At 38.5% G+C, this 25,993-nt stretch overlaps 2 protein-coding genes across 7 annotated transcripts in view; one reads left to right on the forward strand and one right to left on the reverse strand.

Annotated features, from left to right (window-relative positions):
• Positions 1–4,532, reverse strand: part of GNGT1 (G protein subunit gamma transducin 1) — a 267,022-nt gene extending 262,490 nt beyond the window's left edge. The window contains exon 1 of one of the 4 annotated variants that reach the window (XM_081079676.1): positions 4,473–4,532. The gene's annotated coding sequence lies outside the window, so the exon portion shown is untranslated. The remainder of the gene's footprint in view (positions 1–4,472) is intronic. The other 3 variants (XM_081079677.1, XM_081079674.1, XM_081079675.1) reach the window with 3 other exon arrangements.
• Positions 4,533–4,556: 24 nt separating this feature from the next.
• CALCR (calcitonin receptor) overlaps positions 4,557–25,993 on the forward strand; it is a 119,755-nt gene continuing 98,318 nt past the window's right edge. Inside the window, exons 1-2 of one of the 3 annotated variants that reach the window (XM_081079671.1) lie at positions 4,557–4,655; positions 5,366–5,567. In XM_081079671.1, coding sequence (XP_080935797.1) covers positions 5,537–5,567 — 31 coding nt within the window. In that variant the 5' untranslated portion in view covers positions 4,557–4,655; positions 5,366–5,536. Of the gene's footprint in view, positions 4,656–5,078; positions 5,177–5,365; positions 5,568–25,993 lie in introns of those variants that run through there. The other 2 variants (XM_081079669.1, XM_081079670.1) reach the window with 2 other exon arrangements.

A 25,993-nucleotide genomic window follows, 5' to 3' on the forward strand; every position in this document is an offset into this window, starting at 1 on the left:
TTGGGTAGTAGTTGTTCAATAAGCAAAATCAACAAAGCTATTGATTTTTAATCAGAAAGCGGCATACTAAGAATCATAAATATTAAAGACAAGTTTTGCATTGGTACTGAGGGAAGTTGTATATTATCTTGCATTTTAGCACTCGACCAGCATATCCTGAGACAACCGACGCTTAAAGGCTAATGCCATGTGAGAGTTCTCTCCTAATTTAATTTCAATGGACCAGCCTCCAAAGTACTGAAAATTACCACTACCTATCCCGTATTGCGAGCCAGATAGATACCTCCTATCTCCCGGATTCCTGAGCACAGACCAAATATGAGTAAATTACAGAAAGCCTTTCTCAAAGAAATGCTCACACACAGTCACACACACACACACACACACACACACAAAAATGGATTTCTGACCCAAGTGGTATTCATTTCACTTAACGAAGGGTGAAGTGGCACTGTATAAGATTTTTCACTAGAGAGCTCCAACTGGCTGGCTCTTTCTCGTTCACATCTCAGCTCAAGGAGGGCCTCCCCAAGCATCCTAAGGCAGCACGACCCATGCCTGACTCTCAGCCCTCTGTACATGGTCTTCATACCAGTGCCAGTATCTGAAATTAACAACTTATTTCTTATTTTATTATCTATCTCCATCTTCCCACTAGAATGTAAACTTTTTAAACTCAATCAGTCATTATTTATTAAAGAACTTCATAAATGGATGCATGCATCAATTTGCTTCTGCAGTTTTTTTTCTCCTGGCTTCTGGAAGCTAGGAAATACCTGGATATTTCCCAGCTTTATCAGCGATGGAACAATTAGTTTCCACTGCTAGTTAATGGTGGATGCCTCCACGATCCCCTCCTACCCTGAGTTATTTATTTATAAAGTTAACAGTTAACCCAAATGAAGTTTATAAAAGTACAACCTGGAAAGACACTTCCTAGTTTAAGTGGAATTTATTTTTTCCCTGCCAGGAGACACATGCTGCAGAGAAACACAACTGTGTTTTACCCTTAGAAATATGAAGAGAAAAGAGACACTTTCAAAAGCATTAGCTCCTATTTATATATATAAAAAAAAAAAAGAAGAAGAAGAAGAAAAGAAAAGAAAAAAAGGCCAAAAATCAAAGCAGGAGAAAGCTTGATCTACCAGGTGGAAGTTCAAATCATTTCCAGATGAAAATATTTATTTTTCACTGAGGCAAATTATTATTCTGTCTGTCATGATGAGGTCTGTAAATCTGTGAAGGGTAATTATATACAGGATAATCACCAGCTGTTGTATATTTGGAAGGAGGCTACAAGAAGAAGAAACAAACATCCTCAAATAGACTGTGGGCTTCTTGAAGGTAGGGGCTTCATATTATATTTTTTGGGTCCCCCATGGGTAGCTAGGCCAGTGTGTTTTGACATAAGATAGTATTAAATATGCATCGTATTGCCAATACATACATATGAGAGATTGGACTGAATTTCAATATAAAGAAAAGCTTGCTGATTGGGGAGTTAACTAACGCTAGGAATTGGATTCCTGAGAGAGGCTGAGAAATTTTCCTCTAACTGTCTTTTCAAAGGAAAGCAAACTAATCCATTTAACCTGATAAATGATTATTTTTTCAAATAAAACAAAATGACTTTTTTCAGTTCCTCCAAAATGTGACTTTCCTTAACATTTATAACAAGTTTTAGTAGAGTGAATTTCTAATAAAAGGCAATTTTTCTTCCACTCACTGTAATTCAAAAATTGTATGATTTTTATGAAAAAGTCTCTGGGTTCTAGAACCATAAATGGAATTAAAGTGATATGGTCCAAATCCTGGTGTTGCCGATGCATCAGCCTTGGTCTGGAGAGACACAGCTGAGAGGTCACTCAACCTGCCGATAGTGGCAAAACTTCCTCAGCAGTGAGAACGGAGGGTCGGAGGACTACAGTGGCGTTTACATCAAAAGGCTGTACTTTAGCACCCAGACATGGAAGACAAGATCTACAACAAAATTATTCACTCTAAATTAATATCTGCCCAAAGGGGAAATTTTTTTTAAAAGAAGACAGAGAGAAGGAAAACGGCAGAGTCTCATAAAGATAGAGAATTTTAATCATAAGTAATCAGTGAAAATACCAGAATTGTGTGATTGCCACATTTTAAGATGATTTTCTGAGTGCCCCTTCACTGAACTAATTTCACTAAAAGATTTATTTGCAAATACAAGGTATTCTATTTGAAGAGTGGCTTATTATAACCAAGTATCTTAAGATATTTGAGTCAGAGAAAAATATACACATTACTTTGCATCTCAATACACACCTATGGAGATAGGAGAGACACAAGCTTCCAGAAACCATGCTCACACTTGTCACTGACGATGAACTTGACTATTTTCTATTCTATTCCACTTCGTTTTTAAAATGTAGTTTGTGCACACTAAGTTGATTTCAGAACCGATGCCTGGTTCTAAAGCATTTCCAAAAACACTTGCCAATTCCTCTTACCAGACCATCCCTAGGTTAATACCCACCTTCCCAAATCAACAACACAGTATCTACAGAGAAAATATTTCAATAGTGTCAAGACAGCAATAGAGTTAAATTTCTGTAAACTCCAAATGCTTCTAACCGGTGCAAACCCCTTTGGTGTTCAAAAACACGTCTGTTGCTGACAAAGTTAATTTTATCCTCTTGCAAGACCAAAGAGCCTTATCCTTCATCCTACTCCTACTGTGTCACCTTCCTTGAAATCTTCTGCCTACAGAGAACTCTCCTTTTCCACTCCAATAATGTCTCTTAACCCAATTAGCACTTTAATCAGTCTGAGTCTCTTCTACTTATACCACACCCATGCCATTTTTCTCACTAATATTGAGACTATCTAAGTTAAGGTTAAGGGCTGTGTCCTACACCCCTTTAGTAGCTTTACAGAACCAAGCCTGTCTAGCTCTCAGATTACTGGTTGTCAGTCAGGGATATAAGATGCCCTAGGATTCAACTCCAACAGAAAAATCTCCCTGTGCTTGCTGTATCACACTGTGCAGAAGACAGCAGCACCCTCCACTCGACAAAAATTGCCCCCATTCAATGTTATTTCCATGACTTGGGCAACAACAGGGAAATTTTCAGTGTTAGCTCCCAGCAGTTGACTATAGGAGATACTCAAAACAATTTGAGTAATTCTCTGCTTTTTTGCACAGAGAAGGGGTAATTAGTGTTCTGAACGATAATTCATCAAAGAGGACATGGTCAGGTTGTTAGCTGGTTAGCAGCAGCTGGGAAGCAGGGAGCTACTATTGAACTCAGGACAGATGTCAAAGGGTGGTGAATATTGGTATCTGAGTCCTGAATTCAGAAGGTTTCTTGTACAGGTTTTGTGTGTGTGTGTGTGTGTGTGTGTGTGTGTGTGTGTGTTCCTTTATAAAATTCCTCTCCCCATTGCCCAGCTTTCCTTTCCTAGTCACATTTTTTACTGCTAACAACATCGTTCCCACTTAGATCCCCTAAATAAAGGGACTCTAGAATATTCCCCTGCAGTGGGGCGGTGCTGTAGGGTTTGAATGCATGGTGAGTCACACACAGCCCTCGAGGTCACCAGACTGGAGGTGGCAGGGAAGTGGGGGGGGGGTATGGAGGGGAGGGAGAGCCTGGAAAAACAAAACCCCTGGAAGGTCTGGTGGGAACGTTGCTCTGACCCTAGACTCTCCTCTAGTGGGTCCCCTGAAAGCCCCCAATCACACAAATTAGGGGTCCCTGAAGTCCCCCTAGGGTGGGAAGTGGAAGCTCCCCTAGGGCAGACACACATGCACCTTTTGCCTATAGTAATTTATCTCTCCAGGGAAGGAATCTGAGAAGCCATGGGTGCAGGTTGAGGACCTATTCACAGGACACCTGTCTCCTGGGTGCTTAGGAGAAAGTTGGGAAGCCCAGGAAAGTGTACCGTCTGGCTTTCATCTCCTCCTATTTTGTTGTTACCATTATTTCTTTTGCTGAGCACACAATGTTGTTAACCCGAACGATGCATGGCCACCTTGCAGTCCCCAGACGCACGGGATGCTGCATTCTCACAGCTCAACGCCCCACAGAGTTAGGAAAAAAGTGTCCGCTGCTGCCTTGCTCTACCCAGCTGTGAGTTAAAGCATGTTAAGGGCTGTGCGTCCTTGCAGCCAACTTGCCCGCTTCCCTGGGTGCTACTGCCAGCCCGGGATTCACCCTGTCGGGACTCAGATTGTCCCGGGATCCGCCTGGCATCAAGGTCTTTAGGGGGGAAAAGGAGGGTGTCGCAGTCCCCACGTCTGGCACTCCAGACCTCCTTCTTTCCACTCTGTCCTCACTGCGCTCATTCACTCTAGGCTACTGTGCCCACCACCAGCCCCCTACGTGGAGGGCGCAGTTCTCCCAAATCCAGCTTGCACCCCCAGCTCCGGACAGCTTGCCGAACTCCGGACGCTCTCCCAGGGCTTGCCGGACCCCCATGACCCTTCTTCTTACCTCCTGCCTCCTGGCTTCTTTTCTTGCTTCCTCTCAGCACCCCAGCTCTTAGCCAACCGTTTACCCACCCATCCCCTTTCCACTTTCAACACCTCGCCCACTACCGATCCTCTCCACAGGCGCCCAGGTGGTGCTATCCCCCTAGCAGTGACTGAAGGAGCCCAGGTGGCACAGTCTCCCGGGGTAGGTTCTTTTGGAAATTCACCTCCCTCCTGAATTTGCATCCCCCAGGGAGGGGACTGGGCTCACAGAAAGCTGTCTCCGGAGACGGGCTACAGACTATGCCCCCCCACCCCTCTCTACCCAAGGTCTAACTGGGGTCCCTCTCCTGCTCCCTGTGTTTACGCCGCATTTTAGTCTCCGGGACTCGTGGGGTGAGCCCCAGCCCGGACTGGAGTAAGGCAACCGCGGCGGGCGCAGCCCCACTCGCGGGCCGGGGCAAGAGGGGGTGGCGAGGAGGCGCTCGGAGCTCTCCTGCTCGCCCCTCCCTCTTCAGGGACAGGAAAGGGCTGATGGGGGCGGAAGGGACCAGGGCGGGGGGGCTGGTGCTCATCAATTCCGCAGCCACCTCCTCTGCAGCCGGGGGGGCCAGTGGGGGAGGCAGGCGGGGTGGAGAGGGAGCGCGGGCGACGACTAAGACTCTTAAGTCAGGAGAAGTTTGCGCACAGCTCAGAGCTGGGCGAGGGAAGGAAGGCGCCGGGTAGGTGAGCCTCCTGGACTTTGGGGAGATGGAAAGAAAGCATGGGGGAAAGCAGTTGCCTTTTAGCCTGTAATACAAGCTGAGGCTGGGTTTAAACCATCACTTAAGACAGAATTAAAGTGTCAGGAAATCGGGAATGGGGCAGGAGAGGGAGGGCTCAAGATTAACGCAGTTTGCTCTCATGTCCAACTAGGGCAGCCAGCCCCCCAGACGCTGGGTGGGCTGCGCGGCGCGGCTGGAGGACCCCTCTGGGTTGGAGAGGTCTGCACCTTACCCTGCAGCTGACATCTCCTGCTCAGCAGATGGGGGCTAAAGCATGAGTTCCTGAGTCTCTGGAGTCACCAACTGCGAATTTCCTTCTAACATGAAGAAGTATCCAGCCGAAATTATGCTAGGTAAGGGGGGTCTAGGGGAGAGAGGGTCTAGGGGAAAGCTTTGGGATGTTCCCAGCAATGGTTAACAGTGGCAGTGCCCAACGTACCTTGATTTTTATTATTTTTATTATTATTATTATTATTATTATTATTATTATTATTATTATTATTATTATTGCAAACTGCTGTTTGATTGTGGTGTTGGAGGTTCTGATGTCGGGTCAGATTAGTCTCAGCTACCTCACTTTACCCTTGGTTAAAGAAAAGATGGTAGTCCTGGGAAGGTGCTACAACTTAAGATTTCATATTGAAGAGTTCTCTGATTTTTTTGTGACTTTTACTATGCTGTTATTGTCAATTTTTCCCTTAAAAGTTTTATTCTCCAACTTATCGGGTATGAAAATTACGGGGATGAAAGTGGTGGATTTTTTCCAAAAGGTGTTTGTTAACTAACACACAGGTAATGTCGGCATCTACGTGATGTGTCATGGTTGTTCTGGATATTGGGATGAGCACAGTGGTGAATGGACTTGCTTGTTAAGTCATGTTTTACAGAGAATTATTTTCCAACAATCATTTATGCATAGCAGCCATTCTTCACACCTATTAGGAAAAATATGTTGTGTGCGTAGTTTCCAAAAGGGTACTCTTTTTTCATGATGCTCTTTCCAAGCCTGGGTGAAAGACATCAAGAAAAGCTCTAACAAATGAATTCTTCTCAAAACATTTATTTTCCTTCCTGTCCAAGAAAATCCAATCAAAGTCAGAAATCAACAATCCAGTTAGATTTTTAGCCCATCCTTCAGGCTTTATCTTGCAAATCTATGCAACAAAAGTTCTATCTGAAAGCTTTAACCTAATAGTACACGGTATACGCAGGACTAGAAGACCGGTTCCATTTACCGATCTTCAAGAGACCCTCATGCTGTGTTGGCTGTAATTAACCCGAACCAAGTCATCTGTTCAAGGCTATTTGTTGAAATTATTGGGTTATTGAAAGTGAAATGCTCAAAATAAACCAAAGTGTAACCAAGTCGTTCCTGAAACTAATCTTTAAATAGCAGAGTGTCCAAGTTTGAGTGTGTCTTAAGTGATAATAGAAAGCAAATATTTTATACATTTGGACCACTGTGGCTTACCATGAAAGACAATGTCGGAATGAATGTTTTTAGTGTTGTGGGATTTATAAAATAAAACTTGTAATAGCATGTTGCTATCCTGCTACGCATTCGGTTAAAGAACTCAGCCTTTAAAAAGGTGACATTGCTGGTTTTCTTCACTAGCATTATGAGAGGAACTAAGGTGATTAGATTTGCAAAGCATCTTTGCAGTTTAAGTCAGTATTCTCTGTGGGCACTTATTTCTACTCAATATTTTAATATAGCTGAAAACATCCATCGGCCGGGATTTGTGTTGGTTCTATGTCTCTCTAATCTACAGTTAATTTTAGGAACTTTGGCCATAAGAATAATATTCGGTCATATTGTAAAATGCTCTAAGATTACTTATTGACCACACCAATACACCGAGCAAAGTGAACATGAAACCCTTATTATAACTTATTCACAGGAACACGTAAATAACCTTAGAGTTGTATTGTTTTATGATGCTTGGAATTGAATAAACTTAGCTGATATAAATATGGCTTTGTTTCCCATTTTCTTGTGTTTTTGGAACTCCAGATAATGAATGATGATGGATAGGTAAAGATAGAATTTGCCTCAATCACTTAAAGAAATGGAGCTAAATGTTAGCACAGGTGTGCCATGGCAGGTCTGTTCTTGATGAACCTCTCAGTCTCTTTCAGTGTTGACATGAATGAGGATATTATCTATTGTTGGTTTTTATCAGAGTAAAAATAAAATGGAAATAGAAGACCGGTGATATTTTCAGTGATAACCTAAACCAGTGTTCTCTATCCGGGCTTCAAATTAGAATTAATGGGAGAACTTCCAACAAATATAGATGCCTAGACCCTACCCCAAACCAATAAATCAGAACATCGAGGAAGGGGTCTGCATTTTGATATATTTTTAACATGATTATAATGTGCAGCCATGATTGGGAATCATTGATTGAGATGATTCCCGTCAGATTTTGTAGAGCCTGTTAGTGTCGGAGGGTCATCGTGAAAATAAATGCCATATGTTCTATTATCAGTCTAATCTTTTTTCTCTAAATATATATATAGATATAAAACTTGACTTCCCAATTAGAAGAAACAGCCTTTTTTTCTTTGATGTTAGATGTTTAAATCATACCAGCTTCCAGGGGAAAAAATGTTTTTCCCCCAGAAAACAAGCTATTGAGTTTGAAACTTATTTGACTATCTAGAAAATGCTTTAGTAAATTAAGTCTACCTTTAGGAGATGTTGGAAATAATGCTTTATGAAACACAGATTTTGATCTCATTTTTCTAAGACCTGCATGATGTGTAATGTACAAATATGTACCCTTTTGAAAGGGGAAAAGGAGAAAAATAGTACCACTCTCCTAGGCACACCAACTAATAAATATATCCTGGGTGCCAGCTATGTTCTAGAATTTTCACAGAAATTATTTATTTAAACCTTACAATAGTTTTGTGATGTGCCATCTATTATTCTGAATTACGTATGAGGAAATTAAGGACCCATTAGGTTGATGCACTTGCTCAAAGCCACAAACCAAGTAAAATTTAATATGTATTTGAACCCAGGTCTTCTAATTCTGGTTGTATATATATATATATTTAAATTTAAAGACAGCATTTTTTTTAAGAGCACAGATTCTGGCATGACTCCGCTTTAGTTTTATGCCCGGCTCCATCATTTTCTAAGAAGCCACGTGATTTGGGGCAAATAATCTAACCTCTCCATGCCTTAATTTCCTTTGTAAAATGAGGTTTTTCTAAAGAAACTTAAATGAGTTAATATTTACAAATCTCTTTTGGTATGTGCCTGGTGCATAGTAGGTCCTATGTAAGTGTTACTTCTTTTTAAATGTCATTTATTCAAAAATATTTTTGATTATTATATGCCAAGAATTGCATTAACCCTGATGTTATGTCAAAAAATAATACATGTCCCTATTGTCAAGGATTTTGTGTCTAACAGAGAATGACCAATGTATAATCATTCCACTCAGGTATGAGATTTCTTTCCATTTTAGTTCTAATTAAAAGCATTATTTTGTGTGACAAGTGTGTCCTTTTCAATGTTGATATGAACTTCCAGATGTCCGTATACTGAGGATTATAAAACCAATTGATAATAATTTGTGTTGTAACAATGGTATTAACTTGTCTTCATTTCTACTATCGAAACACAGAAAATAATATTCCCATGTTTCTGGCTTCACTTTATGAGTTTAGAAAACTGGTAATACGGAAAGGTTTCAGGTCTTTACATTTTTATTTTCAAGGTGAAGAATTTGGGGGGGGGAGAATTGGTAAAAAAAAAAAAATGTTATCGGAATCTATTCCTCAATACTTCTAAGTGCAGTTTCCTTGAATTGTTTTCCGGAAAGAGTGTTGTCTGATTGGAACATAGTTTAAAAAAGAAAAGAAAAGAATTTTAGAGTATGAAGAGTCGATAAAGGAATACAGTTAAAGGTCTCTAATATTGGACTGGCTCGGCAAAAATCTATCTCATAGGAGCTGGCTATGTTTCTCCCACGGTGCCGGCAGCTCCACGCCGCTGACCAGTATACCTGTGATACCCAAGGTATAAGATTCTGTCTTTGTTCAAATAAAAAGCCTCTCTTTATTAAAAATAGCATATGAATCAGTGTTCTTTGTAAAATAATAACACAGAGACTCTAAACCTATGGAGCCATTGTTCAAAGAAATAAAGTACCTGGCTCGGTGAAATATTTTTGGGTTTTGTAATCAATATTTAACCACTTTTTTTCATTAAAATTTCTATTTGCAAATATATGTATATCTTTCTTCTCTCGAAGTCAAGTCTTAAGGCTATTCCCAATTTTTCCCATGAATGCTGCAATTTTCTTCCAGTTTAAGCTTTTATTACCTTTAACAAAATACTTAGATATTCTCCTAATATTCAGGCACAGTCTCTGTGTTACATTCAGTGTTACATAACGCAGTCAGACTTGTTTTCCAAGCTCCCATTTGGTTACCCTCTATGCATAATCATTCAGTGATTGCCCAGGGACCCTAAGACTTAGAACCACTCTTCAGCCTGACATTTAAGATGTTTTATGATATAATCCTATTGTATCTTTCCTATCCAAGTCAAACACAACCGGGCAACAGCTCCCTAATTCCAGTTCTGAAGCGTTAGTGACGCCGCAAAAATCGATTCCAGGGTTGGAGTCCATCCTTCACTTTCAACACTTATGCCCTTGCCTCAAAATTGGTGTATGTGGCAGGGGAGGGGGCTTTGCATTAATGGGTCAGTTGCAGAGCTGTTTTGCTGTGGTTTTGCTGTGGTGTTGGTTTTCCTCCTGCAACCCTAGTCTCTGCCTTTTATTTCTCTGGTAGTTCAGAATTCGGCATTTCAAATCGTAACCTTCCTCCATCCTTCAAAATGTTCTAATCATTCACCCGTAACACATCCAACAAATTTCCATTCTTATAGCTTTGCTCATATTTTAAAACTCAATAAATATTTACTAAATGTCTATTATATCCTAGTCAAGGGATATTGTGATAAATTACAGTTCCCCGCTTTATGAGGACTGGAGGAGACACGACAAACCAATAGCCAATTACGCACCCGTGTAATAAGTACTGCAATAGAGAAATGCCATGAATGCTCTGGAAGCAGGGAGAAGCAGCACTGACCTGGGCTTTAAGGAAGCTTTCCGAAGGAGGTGACTCTAAAAGGGACATGATTGAGCATTGAAATGACAAGACAGAATGAACCGGATTAGGAGGGGAAGAGATGAAGAGTGTCACAAACAGGACACCAGGCTGTAAAAAGCCCTGGATGCTTGAAACAACATGATGATTTGGGGAAGCCAGGTATTTTAGTTGGTTCTGGCGATGTCTGCTGGGCACCCATTACAAAGGGGTTTACATTTTAACATGAAGACAGTGCAGGTCCCTGAAGGAGTCAAAGTAGGGGACTGACATAATCCGACTTGCCATTCTGATAGATTACTCTGCTGGAAAAATAGGAGGAATATTAGACTGAAAGTAGGATGGATATAAGTTAATGGGAAGCTGGGACCCTTACTGCAGTAACACGGGAGAAACAATTAGGGTCACCTTATTGGACATAGGAAAGAAAACGGGATATGAGTATAGGAATAGCTTTTGTAGCAGTTAGTGAATGACAGAAATTGGAGGTGAGATAAATGAGGGAAGTGGCCAATTGTATGACCAATCCCGGGTTTCTTTCACAGGTAACAGGAGAGATGGATATCATTCACACAATCCAGACAAGGAATATTTTAGGGAAGGAAGATAAAGAATTTAATTTGGAATGTGATACATTTGGCTTCTTCATGTGATTATGTACAGTAGAAGTAGACATAGAAATTTGTGGCTCAAGAGAGAATTCTGTAATAGAGATATAAATTTTGGGAGATGTTACGTGTACCTATTTCAGCTGATAGTATAGGAATGGAGAATTTCACCTTTAGAGAATACACACACACACACACACACACACACACACACATATACACATATTCATGTTTATCAAAGGCAGAAAATTAAAAAGAAAAGAAAAACATGTAAGTACACACCTCTCCTTATCCCTGCCTCTTGCACTGGTCTGATGGTACTTAGGTGGTATGTATAGGTATTACAGGCAGGGAAATAACAGGATTTTCCTTCTCATATTTCCAATATAAGCCAGAGCCCTGGAAGCAATTAATCCTAAATTGTTTGAATTACCAATCATCAGCAAGTTAAGACCTAGACTTTAGTAATATCACTAAAATAATAACAAAAACAGCTACAATTCATTGAGCCCCTACTGTGTGCTGGATACAGTGATGCTCAGTCACTTCCCATAACAATCCTACTAGATGTAATGAAGCAATGAAGCACATACCAAAGGTGAAGAAACATAGACCCAGAAATCTCACATTATTTGCCAATGTTCACGTATCTCTGAAGCAACAGTATTATTACAGTGCAAACCTGTTTGCTTGATGCCAAAAGACTACTCAATCCACTGCTGCAGTCAAATGACATTTTGATGGTGACTTAGAGATCTTTTTATTTTAATTGGTATATATTAATTGTCCTGAATTATCAGAGCCTTTCATAACAGATGGAATTAGGAGCCCCTCTCCATGGACTTTCAAGTTATTATTTCTGGAGGTTTTAAACTCAGCTTTCCAGCTCAATGGGGCTACGGGAGCTGTGGGTATACGAAGATTGAAAGCCCAGACTTTTGGAAAAGGCCGAAAGAGTCCAGGCTCATGCTATATGTCAAGTGGACATTCTAGGTAGCTCTGTACATAAGCAGGAATTCTCTGCACGGCAATAAAAAAACGTGAAATGTGATAGAGTTCTTCTAGGCTTTCATGTCTGACCCAAATCTATTTCTATTAAGTAGATGTGAAATGAATTTTTTGTAAACATATGTGAATTTGGTGTCAGTCTAATACGAAAGCTATATTTATTCTTTCCTGGCACCTAAAAGTAACAGTATTTATCCCAGGACTATACTAGGGAAAGAAATACCTCTTTGATAAGAATAATTTGTCAAGGAAAGCTCTGCCGTTTGAGGAAATTTCCTCCCTAGCGGGGTGGTTCGCAAAGTCAACACGGGCAACAAGGGAAAAAAGAAAAGCAAATTGCACTGCTGCCAAATTTAAATTTCAAATTGGCTTGGCTCATGCATTAATTAACCCAAACTTTGGCATAATTATTTGTTTCTAACCTTATGTCTAACAGACAGAATTCTTGCAAGCATGAGGGTGTGTTGTAGAATATGTCAGTGTTTATAGACATTGAGATGGGATCTCTTTAGCCTAAGATTCAAAGAAGTTCACGGCACAGAGAACATAGTCATGCAAATTGCTTTAGCACTTCATTCCCCAGGCGGCTAGGTCAGAACAATATTAGAACACTTCTTCATTCCTAACATCATATAGACTGCCAAGATGGCATAAGGCAAAAATGCCAGCAACGTGGAGGGCGATCCTTGTTTCTCAAGGGCCAATTCAGGAAAAAACAGAATTTACTGAGTTGCTTTTTTTCCGATTCAAAATGCAAATAATTGTGTGGCTTCCAATGAGAAAAATATATCTGCTTGCAAATTAGATATATTATTTTAGTGAATAGAAAGTTCATGAGAACCTTGAATTTCTCCTTAGCTACTAAAATTTTAATAATCTTGGGTAAATTTGTGAAGTACCAACTTGGAGCAGCAAATATCAAAACTAGAAGTTATAGTCCCATTGAGAGGCATTTTAATTTGCTAAAGAGGCATCCCTAGTACTTGAGGTGATGCCATACATTTTCTTGGTAACTGGTATTTTAACCCTTTGTTATTGATTGAGTCCAGATGCTTTCATTAAAGAGGAGACCGAAGCAGATATCATGTATTTTTCCACCAGCAGGTGACAGTGCTGCCATGAGAATTTCAGCCTTCTGACTCCAGGTCCAGTGCTCTCTTAAGGAAGTCTGCAAAGTTGCCAGGAGTCATGAGTATTTGCAAAGAAATATTTGCATGAATGTCCTTATGGATGACCATGAGGAGAGTTAAACACATAAATAAGAGTGGCCCTGGGCTACACTACATCAGAGGCAGAGCCTGTCTCTGGTGTTGAGTCACTTAGTTTCCCATGTACCTGTCACTCATAATATTCCCATTAATTCTAGAATCCTGCTTTCCTAAGGAAAAGCCCCGTTGCTTGAGCCTTTGCATAATCTCCCTCTCAACCCCCTTTGCCCACCAAAATCAATTGCCTTTTTTTTAACCTTATCCCCAAAATCCCTACTGTCTGCAAATAATGTAGTAGTGGAATGAACCCTTATTCCCATCAGAAAAAAATTATTTGCATTATCAATGATTCAGGAGGTAATTCTTGAACTTGCATTTCCTGATGTGTGTTCTTTGATCAAATCGGTTTCAATCTTTATTCCCAAACTTTAAGCTTTATGCTACATGTGAGCATATTAAAAAGCTGTGAGAAGTCTGCTTCGCTGCATATCCACCACCTGTAAGGTAGCCAACCACTGTCATCTCTCGTCAGGACCACTCCAGCAGCCTCCTATCTGACCTTCTCACTAGCCTTTGGAGCCCTCCCCTACAATTCTCTGTGAGCACCCAAAGGGAACTCCTGAAATGCAAATCAGACCAGGCTTTACAACCCTTTAAGGGCTCTGACCATGCTCAGACACTCCTCACCTTGGCCTCAAGTTCCTCTGTGACCTGGCTGTCACAGCCTATTGCTCCAACCTCCTCTTACCTGGACCACTTACTCCACCACACTGATCTTGATCCGTTCACTGGGACATACCCTGTTCTTCACACATGCTATTCCTGCTCTTCCCTCCATTATAATGCTCTTTTACTAATTTTCACATATCTTGCTGCTTCTACTACTTCAGGCCTTAGTTTAAATGTCATTGTCTCAAAGAGGTCTGCCACAGTCGGTTGTACTTTCTAAACTACGTATTGCCCTGTTAATCTCTATAGCCGCACCTTGTTTACTTCCATATATATTATTTATTTTCATATAGATTATTTCCATAATCTAGACAGAGCCAATGTGCAACTTTGATCCATTATCTGATTCCCAAAAGTACAACTACCAATTTTTAAGAAAAGTATGTTTTTAAAACTTTCAAGGAAACTCACATATAAAATACATTTATTGAAATAGTTCAACAATGATGATAATGATAATAGCTAACACTTACATAGCTCTTACTATGAACCAGTAATGTGCTAAGCCTTTTGTAGATTTTAACATATTTAATCTTCACAGCAACCCTCTCAGGTAGGTACCATTCTTATCTCCTTTACAAATGAGGAAACAAGCACAGAGAGGTAAGTAACCTACCGAAGAACACGCAGCTAACCCATGACAGATGCTGAAATGAAACCAAGGAGGCCTGGCTCCAGACAGTAAGTAAACCCTATAAGGGAAATGTATATTTACATTATATTTTATATCTATTGTAACTTTATATTAAATGCTTAACAGCCAAAGTTTTGTTCTTGTGATGTAAAATATCTTTCAGTTTTGCGATTTTGCAGGTCTTTCAACAGCAGCGGACCGACGGATTTCTCTCTTTTTCTTAGAAAATTAAAGGAATTAATTAATGCTTTTTCTTACTTGTTCTAAATATTAATCTTTACAGCTGCTGTGGGAGGTACTGCTGCTAATAGTATTCCACTCTGCCCTGTGGTTTATAAGGGGAAATTGTCCTCCAGCAGTTGACACCTCATTCGTAAAATACAGAGTCAAATACAAAAACTTAACCTGTTTTATTATTGTAAAAGTACAGTTTCTACCAAAACAAAAAACAAACAAAAAAAATGCAAAACACAACTCTTTACAAAACGTGGTTTTAAAGAGAATTTCAAAACTATATTTTGATTACTTACATGAAAATTAGTCAGAAACCCATACTATATATGGTTTCAATGATGTGCAGGGGAAAAAACGTGGTCTAAAATTGGCCAGTACAAGTACATTGAATTTTAATTAGCCTAAAAAGGGTCAAGTTTCCTATTCACTCACTTGGAGATAATAAACTTTCCAAGATCTATTTTGGAGCATGGCCACTCTTTTCCATGTGTTCTAAATGGTCTCATTTTCCTGTGCGATGACTACGCCGTACTCTGTGTACTTGTGCAACGAGAGGGATCTGTTCAGATACCCAAAGGAAAGTCTGCGTGTACTTCCACTTTCAAACTGCTCAGCCTTTTGCAAGTGATTTGTATTTACCATCTCTGATACATTTTTAATGTATTTACCATTTCTGTGGTTATTTTCTTCTCTAATATTAATTTTAGTTCTTTTATTTGCTGTTTTAAAATTTTTCATGCATTCTGTTGTGTGATATGTTTTATTCTAAAGCTTCTTTTTTTCTTTTACTCCACAGTTACAGCTCATTTTAAGAATAATAAAAGAAAGAATGGAAAACATGTGTTTCAGGGACATTTCACAGAATACTGATCTAGAACCTAACTGTTTTACATTAGATTACCCAATTTCCCTGTAAATAAGGTTATTTTTCCAGCAGTCAATTATCATTCTAGAGGCAGGGAAAGGAATGCACCAGAAATTGAGAAGATTTTATCCTCCAAAATTGTATGAAAGTGTAATCAAATTCATGGAGAAAAAGAATGGAAGAAAAAGGAGCATATATATGGCACAAGAAAAAACTGTTATTTCAATCTAGTTAGAAAAGAATATCTACTCTTGACATTTCTTCTGTCAATTTGATATGATGCTATATTCTAATTACTCAATAAAAAAGTAGCGCAGGATTTTTTTTGCCTTTTATCAACCTCAAGAATTACAGAATAATATTTATGTTACCCTCAGTAATGCAAAACATTCTCTTAGGACACGGAAAAAAAGGCACTTGATCTTTAACACAGAAATTCATCTTGAAGGCTTTTGAAGATTGATCAGTGTCTCTAATAGAAAAGGAGCAGTCATCATTCTATTCAGTTTACGTCACCATTAAATCAATTTAGTCAATTTAGCAGAAGTCCCAACTTTCAGAAACATTGCATTATAGAATTCATTTAGACCTGGCCTAATTTTTTCCCTTCCAGAAAGCCAAAGAACAATCGGTTTACAAACAAACGTAGGAAAGTTAGAATGGAGAGCATACTGGCTCTGGCAATAGTGTATTGAACTTCAAAAGATGAGATAGAGCCTACTTTCTCTGATACTTCTGTAATGATTTAACAATCAGGGATTTTTCTAAGACCGCTTTTTTGTTATTAATATTTTCAAGCTGTTCCACCTTTGAGCATAACAAGAAAAAACACATTTGAGCTCTTCTTTCTATTTATTATAAATTCCCACCTAAATGATTCAGGATAAGACCTCTAGTTTTGATACACCAGGTTCTGTCGATAAGTTATCTCACCATCAGTTTTACAAATGCCTACCCATTCTTAGCCTTCATCCTTACGTCCTTGTGTTAGTTTACGTTAGTCCATGATCTACATACTTAATACGTGAGGGATTTTCAAAAGAACATAACACTTCCCGCTCCTCTCTATCACTTGTAAGTCTTCTAGAACAACCTTTTACCTTTCTCCACTCCTTAGTACACAGGTTCTTAGGGATGATTACAGCAGATCTTAACGGTCCTAATCCAATTCCTTCATTATATAGATGAAGAAATAAAAAAGATGTGATTTCTTCAGTGTCACATAGTTCCCTTTTCCCTTCAATCACATGTTCGGGGGGAATAAGAGGGAATGGCTATTTTAGCTCCATCCATCGTGCATCAGATAATTTTACATTTGGATTTAGAGGTGAATATTAGAAATAAAATAGGACATCCTCTATCAAGGAGCCAAGATGATTGCAATAGAGGCTCAGTTTATTTCTCCTTTTGGCTTCATCACTGCCCAGAATCTTCCAGCTAGCCAGACTAAACGCGATATTAAATTTAAACAGGGGTCAGGATCCAGACATAACCACCACGGTGACTAGTGGGCATTAGGTGTGGAGGTAAGTGGCACCTTGGGTGGCTCTCTGAGTTGTCCAGGCCGATGGACACCTGAAAACATAGACTTAGGCAAGAAAGAAAGCAAGCTTATCTGGTCTTAACATTACTCATTGTATCCAAGCTGGAATTTTTTTGTTGTAAAGTCTTCATCTTTTTTTTTCTTTCCTTTTCACAATGCTTTTAAGCAGAAGTCCAAAATAGATATTCTGAAGCTTTTTAGTCGTAAGCATGCATGTGTTTTGCTTGTAAGATTTCTCAGTGTGCTTGTTTAAATAACATTCAAAACTTTCCCAAGGCAGTTTGTTGATGGAATTTCTTTCAAATGCGTTCAGAACCTTACAAGACAAATAATCAGGACAGGTAAGTTTTTAAGCACACGATACAGGGATTGGCTGGAGCCTGGGAAAGAGTTCCAAGCAGAGCACCGACAAGGGATTTGGGGGAGCTAAGGGCAGTCTGTGAATGCACTAGGGGAGTGGGGATGGGAAATGTCACAAAAACAATAATGACTATTATTCAATGGGTTTCTGACATATGCCAATCTATGTACAAACATGCGTTATTTTATTTATGTTCCACAGCACCCCTGCAAGTTAGGTATTTTTGTCTCCATTTTACCGATGGGAAAACTGAAAATCAAAGAATCTAAATAAATTAATAATAAGAAGAAATAATAATATAATAAGAATTATAGTTAATAATAATATGTTCATAAGTTAACTTAGAAACTAACATTTTTAGAGGGCTTATTAGAGAGCACTTGGATGAATTATCTAGTTCATTCTCATAATAATAACAGGCATTATTATCATACCCATTTTACCTCTAGGAAATAAAGAGGCTTAGAGACTTAAAGGAAGATAGTATAACTACAAGCAGAAGCAGGATTTCAAGGTAAACAGCCTAACTACAGAGCGCATGGTTTGAATCGCTGTTCTCGCCTACTAAAGGCAGGGCACACATTCTTGCCCAGGTCTGTTTGCAGCTCCGTCCATGATTTTTCAGGGTCCCACATGAACTTTAAAATAGTAGTTCTCAAATTTGGTCTGATGACCCATGTTGATTCATGATGAACAGCATTATTTAAAACACACATCTACAGAATGATGGAGGCACATTTAAATGAAGTTTCCCTGTCTGGCAGCACAGATCAAAAATAATATCAAGGGTTTCTCCTGCCACCAAGTGTGTTCAATTTTAAAGACTGCACTTTGTTCAAAGATTGTATTACCACTTTTCTAGGGCAAAAATATCCCTTCTTTTTCTCTAATTATGATGGTAATTGGTGACAGTCTTTTAAATAGTCCTTAAATATTTAAATATTCTTAAATATTTAAACATTATAAATTTGTCAACCCTATGCCCCCTACCTCACATGAGGAACAATGAGAGAGGAATTGTATTCATTCACAAAATTTAAAAATCTGGGCTCTTTTAAAAGAGGAAAATAATGCTTTTAGGGAATGAGGAGTAGTCCACAAAGCAAACTCTACAAATTGGCCCAAGATTAACCCTAATGCCAGCGAGTACCACTTTATGGTTTTTACAGAATTTTCAAGGAAGCAGATTATACTTGAAAGAAAATGAAATTAGTTTATACATGTATTTTTATTGCATTCTCCATATACAAAACACCTAAGCTTTGTAGAGGAGTGTACATGTCGTCTAGGAAGTGTCTTCACGGTCAATGTCTCATTCAATCTGCACCCAACACCCCCTGATGCCCTGCTACTGAAACAGGATGGGGGTTGTCTTTCCAGTGCACACCAGGATAGACTACTTATTAGTATTGTTTGGCCACTCTTCGCCTCAGTTTCCTTTAATGAAGGAAATATTCTATCTTAAAAGATTTTTCATGGATTTTAAATAAAGCAAGAAAAGTGCTGAGCATGGTACAAGGCATACAGCAATCACTGCCTCTGTTATTATAATTACTATGATGCTCATTCTACAGATGATAAAATTGTAACTTGGATTACAATATGAGCTAAAGGGGCTCATCTAGTGAAGGGATGGAGTTGGGGCTTGGACTCAATTCTATCTGCATCCCAAAGCTTCTGCTCATTACCTCTCACCCACAATACTATATGAATCGCTAACTCCTTTTCACTGTCCCATACCACAATTCCAGTAATGGTAAACACCTGAGATCCCGCTGATTCAAATGTGCCTCCATCATTCTAACAATTACGGGGAAGTCAAAAAGTAGATGTGTGTTCTAGATGATGCTGTCCACATAGGCAGAGCACATAAACTTCTCAGGAAAATCACATGAGATTTAAAATGATTTATTGTATCTATCAATCGAATAGAAGAAACATTAAAACAAATGAGAGTAGGAATGGCAATTGTAAAGATCACCAGATGATATGAAAAATAAAATTTCTCTAGGGCATAAAAGAGGTAGTAGTGAAAGGTCATCAGTTTAATGGGAAGATAAAATTTAAAAGTGGACCCATAATTTTTATATCTATAAAAGAGGCCTTATGGTGTGACTAGTGCATGCTAGCAGATACATTTTCCTAAATTACACACATTGATAGCATGTTATTTATTTGTTTATTTTTTATTTAAATTTCGTGAAGTGACTTCACCTCTCTAGGATAGAGCATGGCTTTAATTGTGGACAGAAGATTAGAAAAAGTGGACATCTCACTGATTCTTTAGTCAAAGCTTTGTTTTCATTAAAATCTTAAAGAATAAGAAGTTTCTGTCTTTTTAAAGAGAAAGGAGAAGTATAACATATTGCAGTCCTTAGAGGGGACAAATGAGGAAGCAAAGCCAATGTCTTTTCTTTTAGAAGGGTTTTCTCTTAATACAGCACACTCTAATTTAGAGTTTCATTGCTTGCGTTCATCAGAGATCTGGATCTTAAACAGCTGCTTCTAACATATTCAGAGACAAGGGTATGGATATATTCACTATACACTGTGTTGTAAGAATGAATATCTTGAACCAAAGAATTTAACAGATATTAAGTTTCATATCTTCCCATGATTTACGGTGCAAATTTGCCACAGGAGCTTGTCACATGGTGTGTCAGCCATCAGACAGGGAAGATAACAAAACTGGATCACCAAAGGGAAGTTAAGTGTTATGAAGTAAAGTTATACACATTAACAGTTAGGCAGGGATCCCAGTGACAGTCTGAAAGAGCAGGAGATAACGTTTGAGAATCTCACTTACTGCACCAATTTATGAAAATGACTTGAAAATATTTACATTCAAAGACCTACATATTTCTTCATAGATTAACATTGCTCCATGAAAAATAAAAAGGAGAAATATTCAAATGTTTGTCTTTCAAATACCTAAGTATCATGCCAGCCACTAACCACTATTCCTAAAAGTAAGAAGGGGAGAGTCACAGCGTTTAGCTTTGGGTTTATTTCAGGAAATGGAAATATTTTAGATGAAATAATCAACTGGACTTATAACACCAATCAATTATTTTACTAAGCCAGAAAAGCGCAAAGGCCTTGGTATATAACTCATGAGACTGGGGAAGGTACTTCTTTTTTTATTGTTTCTATTCTCATTGCTTTTTTTTTTTTTTTTTACCTCTTTTTGTGTGTGTGGTGAGAATGCTGATGATCCACTTTCTTGGCAAAATACAGTATTATTAACTATAGTCACCAAGCCGTATGTTGGAAGGCACTTCTTAATAGGCAAACTACAGAAAACCAGATCAGCCCAGTTTTACTGGACAGCAGTCATGGGCACTGATTTGTCTTAGGGGCCTAGGAGCAGGGAGCAGAAAAGTCTAGTCTTAGCAGCATCCAATTAAGTAGGTCTGCCCTGTGAACCATGTGTGTGAATCCTCCTAAGAAAGAGGTACTATAGAAACTTTCCTAATTTGCCCTACCATTTTTGAAAGTTATAATCTGTTTCCAGTCTTACAATGTTTTCTCAAAATAATTTTCTCAATTTCTCTTCTGTCCTCATATAAGGGAAGTTGATAGGGACAATGATTTCCTTAGTTGTCAGATTTTTGTAACCTCGCATCTCTTTTCCTTACTGCACTGAAACAGTTCTGATACCTCAGCCAGCAACAGAATCACTTAGAAGGCTTGGTAAAATACAGCTTGCTGGCCTCACCCCAGAGTTTCTGCTTCAGTCTAAGGTGAGGCTCCAAAATTTGCATTTCTAGTAAGTTCCCAGGTGATGCTACTATTTTTGGTCAAGCCATCAAGCTCACAATACCTCCCAGGTATCCCTTTCGACACACTATCTTCCCCATCCCTTCCATAGTTTGAGGATTTTCCATTTGATTACTGCATGCCCACTGCTATCTAGCCTTTCATCAGCCCTAGCATTTCCCTGGCCAATCAGAATGTCAGCAAAGCACGGACAATAATGTGATTGTGTTCTGAGTGAAGTATTCCAGATGCTTTGCCTCTTCATTGCACATGTTTCTAATATTATCTTTCCTTCTCGTACTTTCTGATATTTCCAAATTTGTATCAAAAATAGCTCCCTTATGTTTCTTAATTCCAGTTAAATGTTGATTAATATAATAAAAAGAATCATCTTTATTTAAAAGACTATCAAGAACAGCAAAACATGATGAAATCTGCCCTCCCCTCTCAACATCTTTACTGTTTTCAAGAGAGATTAAAAAAAAAAAACAAAACACGAAACTCTACTTATTTCAGATGGCATTCTTCTTGCTCACAAATGGTGAAAATTTCAAGACGTCGCTATTTTCCCCCCTAAAACAAATGGCATAGTAAATAATGTCCTTTTAAATAGTACAAATGAAAATTGCCAAATTTAGGTATTCAAAGAAATAAAGATCCTACCAATATGACTGCTTTTAAAACTCCTACTGCTGGCATAATAATTACGGGGAAGTCAAAAAGTGCTTTATGTCTTCCTAAAAATTGGATATAGGGCAGTAGTTCAAGAGTGTATATATTTTTGTTTTGTTTACTCTACTTGTTTATTTTAACAATAAAAAAGTTTTAAGAAGAAGCAAAGAAGCTTACTAGATTTAGTTTATTTGTTCAAATCACACATACTGTGTGCCTTTTCTGGGTGAGGCACTGCTTCAGGCAGTTGAGGTACAGCAGTAAAAGGCAGACCCGCTGTGCTTCCTCAGAAGCATTCTAACGCAGAAGACAGGTGAGAAACAAATAAATATAACCAAAAGATTAAAAGGAGGATAAACAAATAAATATAACCAAAAGATTAAAAGGAGTATGGTCTTGCCTTACCAAGGGTCAAAACATACCATGAAACTGAAATGACTAAAGTTTCATGGTATTGACACAGAAAAAGGATAAATAGATGAGTGGAACAGAATAAAAGGCTAGGAACACCCTGGAATTTAGTATATGGTGACAATGACATTTCAAATCAGGAGTGAAATGATGAGGAATTCGAAATACATATCTGCCTTGTACCGTACTCAGAAACAAACACTGATGTGTGTCAGTGTAAAAATTTAAATTGTGAATGTATTAGGAGGAATAGAAGAGAATATATTTGTGATAATCTAGGTGTTATAATTCTAATCATTGTATTATACAAAACCCAAAAAAGGTGGGGGAGTGGGATGAAGGATTTGACTATATCTAAATGTAAAATTTCTATAAAGTGATCATTTCTGAAAATAAAATTATAAGTGAACTACCAACATGAAAAAAAGTATTCGCAACATATAGAGCAAATAATATTTATTGAACACCTACTCTGTATGAAGCACCACCCTACAATTTAACAAACATTGTGTTATTTTTAAGACTCAAGAAAAACCTATCAGGCATGTAGTCTTATTATTCTGGTTTTATGTATAAACAGTTTGAGGATTGGATACTTTAGATAAAGTACCAAAGTCATCCAGCAAGAAAGAGGCAAAACGAATTTAAACTAAGGTCTCTCTGACTCTAGAGTTTATCACTAAACACTAAGATACAAAGAGCTCCTTTAAATCCAAAATGCAAAGGAAAAATAACCCAATTTTTTAAAAGTTGGGAAGTGTTATAAATCCACTGAAGATGAACCAAATAGCCAAGGTCATTATAATAAGTCTAATTCACGATCAAGGAAAAGCTGGTGATATAGTATTACTTGTCAAAATTACAAATGCTCATATGCTTTGGCCCAGCATTTCTATTTATTATCTACCCTAGAGAAATGAGGGTCTTTCTGTACATATCCTTCGGGACCTCTATAATGTTCCTTGAAATATTATTTGTAATACTTCAAAGCTAATTACTCCGTAAACACCAATCAATAGGGGAATAGTTAAATGTATGGCATATCTGTATGGTGCAGTACTATACAGCCACTATAAAAGAATAAAGTATATGTACTGACATGAAAAAATGTTTATCACATATTAAGAAAAAAGAAAGTTTTAGAAGAATATATCTAGAGAGATAAATAGATCCTGTTTTGTAAAATTATACATTCTGTGCACACCTGCATGCACAGAAAAATATCTAGAGTGGTAAACTTCGAATCGTTAATGGTTTCTACTACTGAGCAGTTATATTGGAGAAGTGGGATGGGTATGAAAGAGAACTTTAACTTTTATGATATAAAGTATAAAATAAAATCAAAATTCTCTCCAGTTTAGATGTTACAATAAAAAAATATGTGCTTTTGCAAATGGTAAGATTTCATTCTTTGTTTATGGCCTAGAGAATATTATGCTAAGTGAAATAAGTCAGACTGTGAAAGACAAGTACCATATTATCTCACTTATATGTGGAATCTAAAGAATAGAATAAATGAGCAAACAAAACAGAAATAGACTCAGATACAGAGAAAAAAACTGATGGCTGCTAGATGGGAGGGGGTTGGGGTTGGAGGAGAAGATGACGGAATTAGAAAGTACAAATTTGTAGTCACAAAATAATCACGGGGATGTGAAATACGATATGGCGAATATAATCAATAATGTTGTAAAGATTATGTAGGGCGCCAGATGGGTGCTGGATTTATCAGGGGGATCACTTCATAGACTGTGTAGATGCCTGACCACTGCGCTGTACACCTGAGGCTGAAGTAGAATAATACTGAATGTCAACTGTAATTAAACATATAGACATAGATGATATATAGATATTGATACAGATATATATTCACGGGATATAAAGTACAGCCTAGGGAATATAGCCAATGACATTGTGACAGCTCTATGATGTCAGAGGGGTAGTGGACTTGGGGGGTCTAATGTGAGGGTTGTAAATGTCTGATCATGATGTTTTGTACACCTGAAACTAATATTAAAAAAATAAAATAAAATTTAAAAAATACGTGTTTTGTTAAAGGCAATAAGAAAAAAGTGCAGCGGAAAATATTTTAAAAACAGATTTTATTTAAAAAGTAAAGAACATGTCAAAGATATTCCAAATTAAACAGCATAGACCATTTCTTCTTGAATAGGATCTCTGAATGCAAGGGGAAATACTCTCAATTTATATCTGACTCAAGGATATCAATGCCCTTGAATACCAAGCTGTGCTTTCATACTTTTCCAGGCCACTGATAATAAAAGCCATTTCAATTCCATTTCCATGTTCATCCTCCCTCCCTATTCTGCTGTTTTGAAGCCCTGGGAAAACAAATTCAAGTGTCCCCAAGTATCTCTGTGACCTAAGGCAAACCTTAATGGATTCAGAAAGGATCATGTGCCCATGTTGATTTTTGAACCATTTGCTAGATGCGGTATTTGGTTAAGGTGAGCCGCAGTGTGAAACATCTGTCCCACGCATTTGGCCATCAGTTTCTCGCCTCTGTATTACAGATTAACCTTATTCGCTGCACAGTTGGTGCAGAGGACCTTAGTGGATATGCGATGTTTTAATAAGATTAAAAATTGAGCAGAAATACTTGTTCATTCATAAGTGTGGTAAACCTCTTCTGTCCACCAATCAGCCTCTAGTCTTGTCTCCTTGCTGTCAAGTTCTTGTTTATCAAGACCTGTTTTTAAACAGATGATTTCAGATTAAATGCTTAGCTCAATATTTCTACCCATTTGAACAAATCTATGATCAGCTCCATGCTGTGTTTAATTTGGGCCACTTGACAGAGTCAGTATCCTGCATCAATCAACTCGAACAAAGTTCAGAATTCAATGTCTCCCCTCTGATAAATGTCTATCCCTTCAAAACAACATGAAGGGAAAGGGAAACATCACTCTAAATGCTTGCGTTAATCTGCTCCATAAGTGACATTTTGCTTTTTAAACCACTATCAAATTTATTTGGGGCTACCAGCCCTAATCCCATCCCAGCTGTTCCAAAGGACCCCAGGAGTATGCAGGCCTGTGATTTCTTTGTCACAGCCAGTTTGAGGATAATGAGTCAGTCTTTCTCCAGCCTACCCACAGTCTTTCAGGGCCCCAAATTAACTGGGCCTGCAGTGCTTTGAAGCATGGAGGGGATAGGGTACTTGATGGAGCCTGATCAGATTGAAATCCCCTCTTATCGAGCTCCTGACCTTCTCTTTATCCAGAAGTTTCTCCAGCCCCATGCAGAGTGTTGACTCCTGAGGAGTAATTCTGTTTGACATTCTTTGTCATCTGCCTGGGGCCTGCCTGCACAGAACTTCCCACCAGCCCTCAAGTCCTGGGGAGATGGGACCTGGCAGTTACCCCATAACCGCAAGGACCCTCAGGATAGTAATTAAGTAGTGACTCTGGAGTCAGAGATTCTAATGTCAAGCCCTGGCCTTGCCAGTTACTGACAACATGATGTGGGGCAAACAATTTAACCATCCTATGCCTCAGTTTTCTCCTCTATTCTATAAGGATATTAGTTCCTAGCTCTCAGAGTTATTGTGTCAATGAAGATTGGATGAGTAAGGCTTTTAGCACAATGCT

This window comes from Rhinolophus hipposideros (genome assembly GCF_964194185.1).
Source record: "Rhinolophus hipposideros genome assembly, chromosome: 18".
Lineage (NCBI taxonomy): Eukaryota > Metazoa > Chordata > Mammalia > Chiroptera > Rhinolophidae > Rhinolophus > Rhinolophus hipposideros.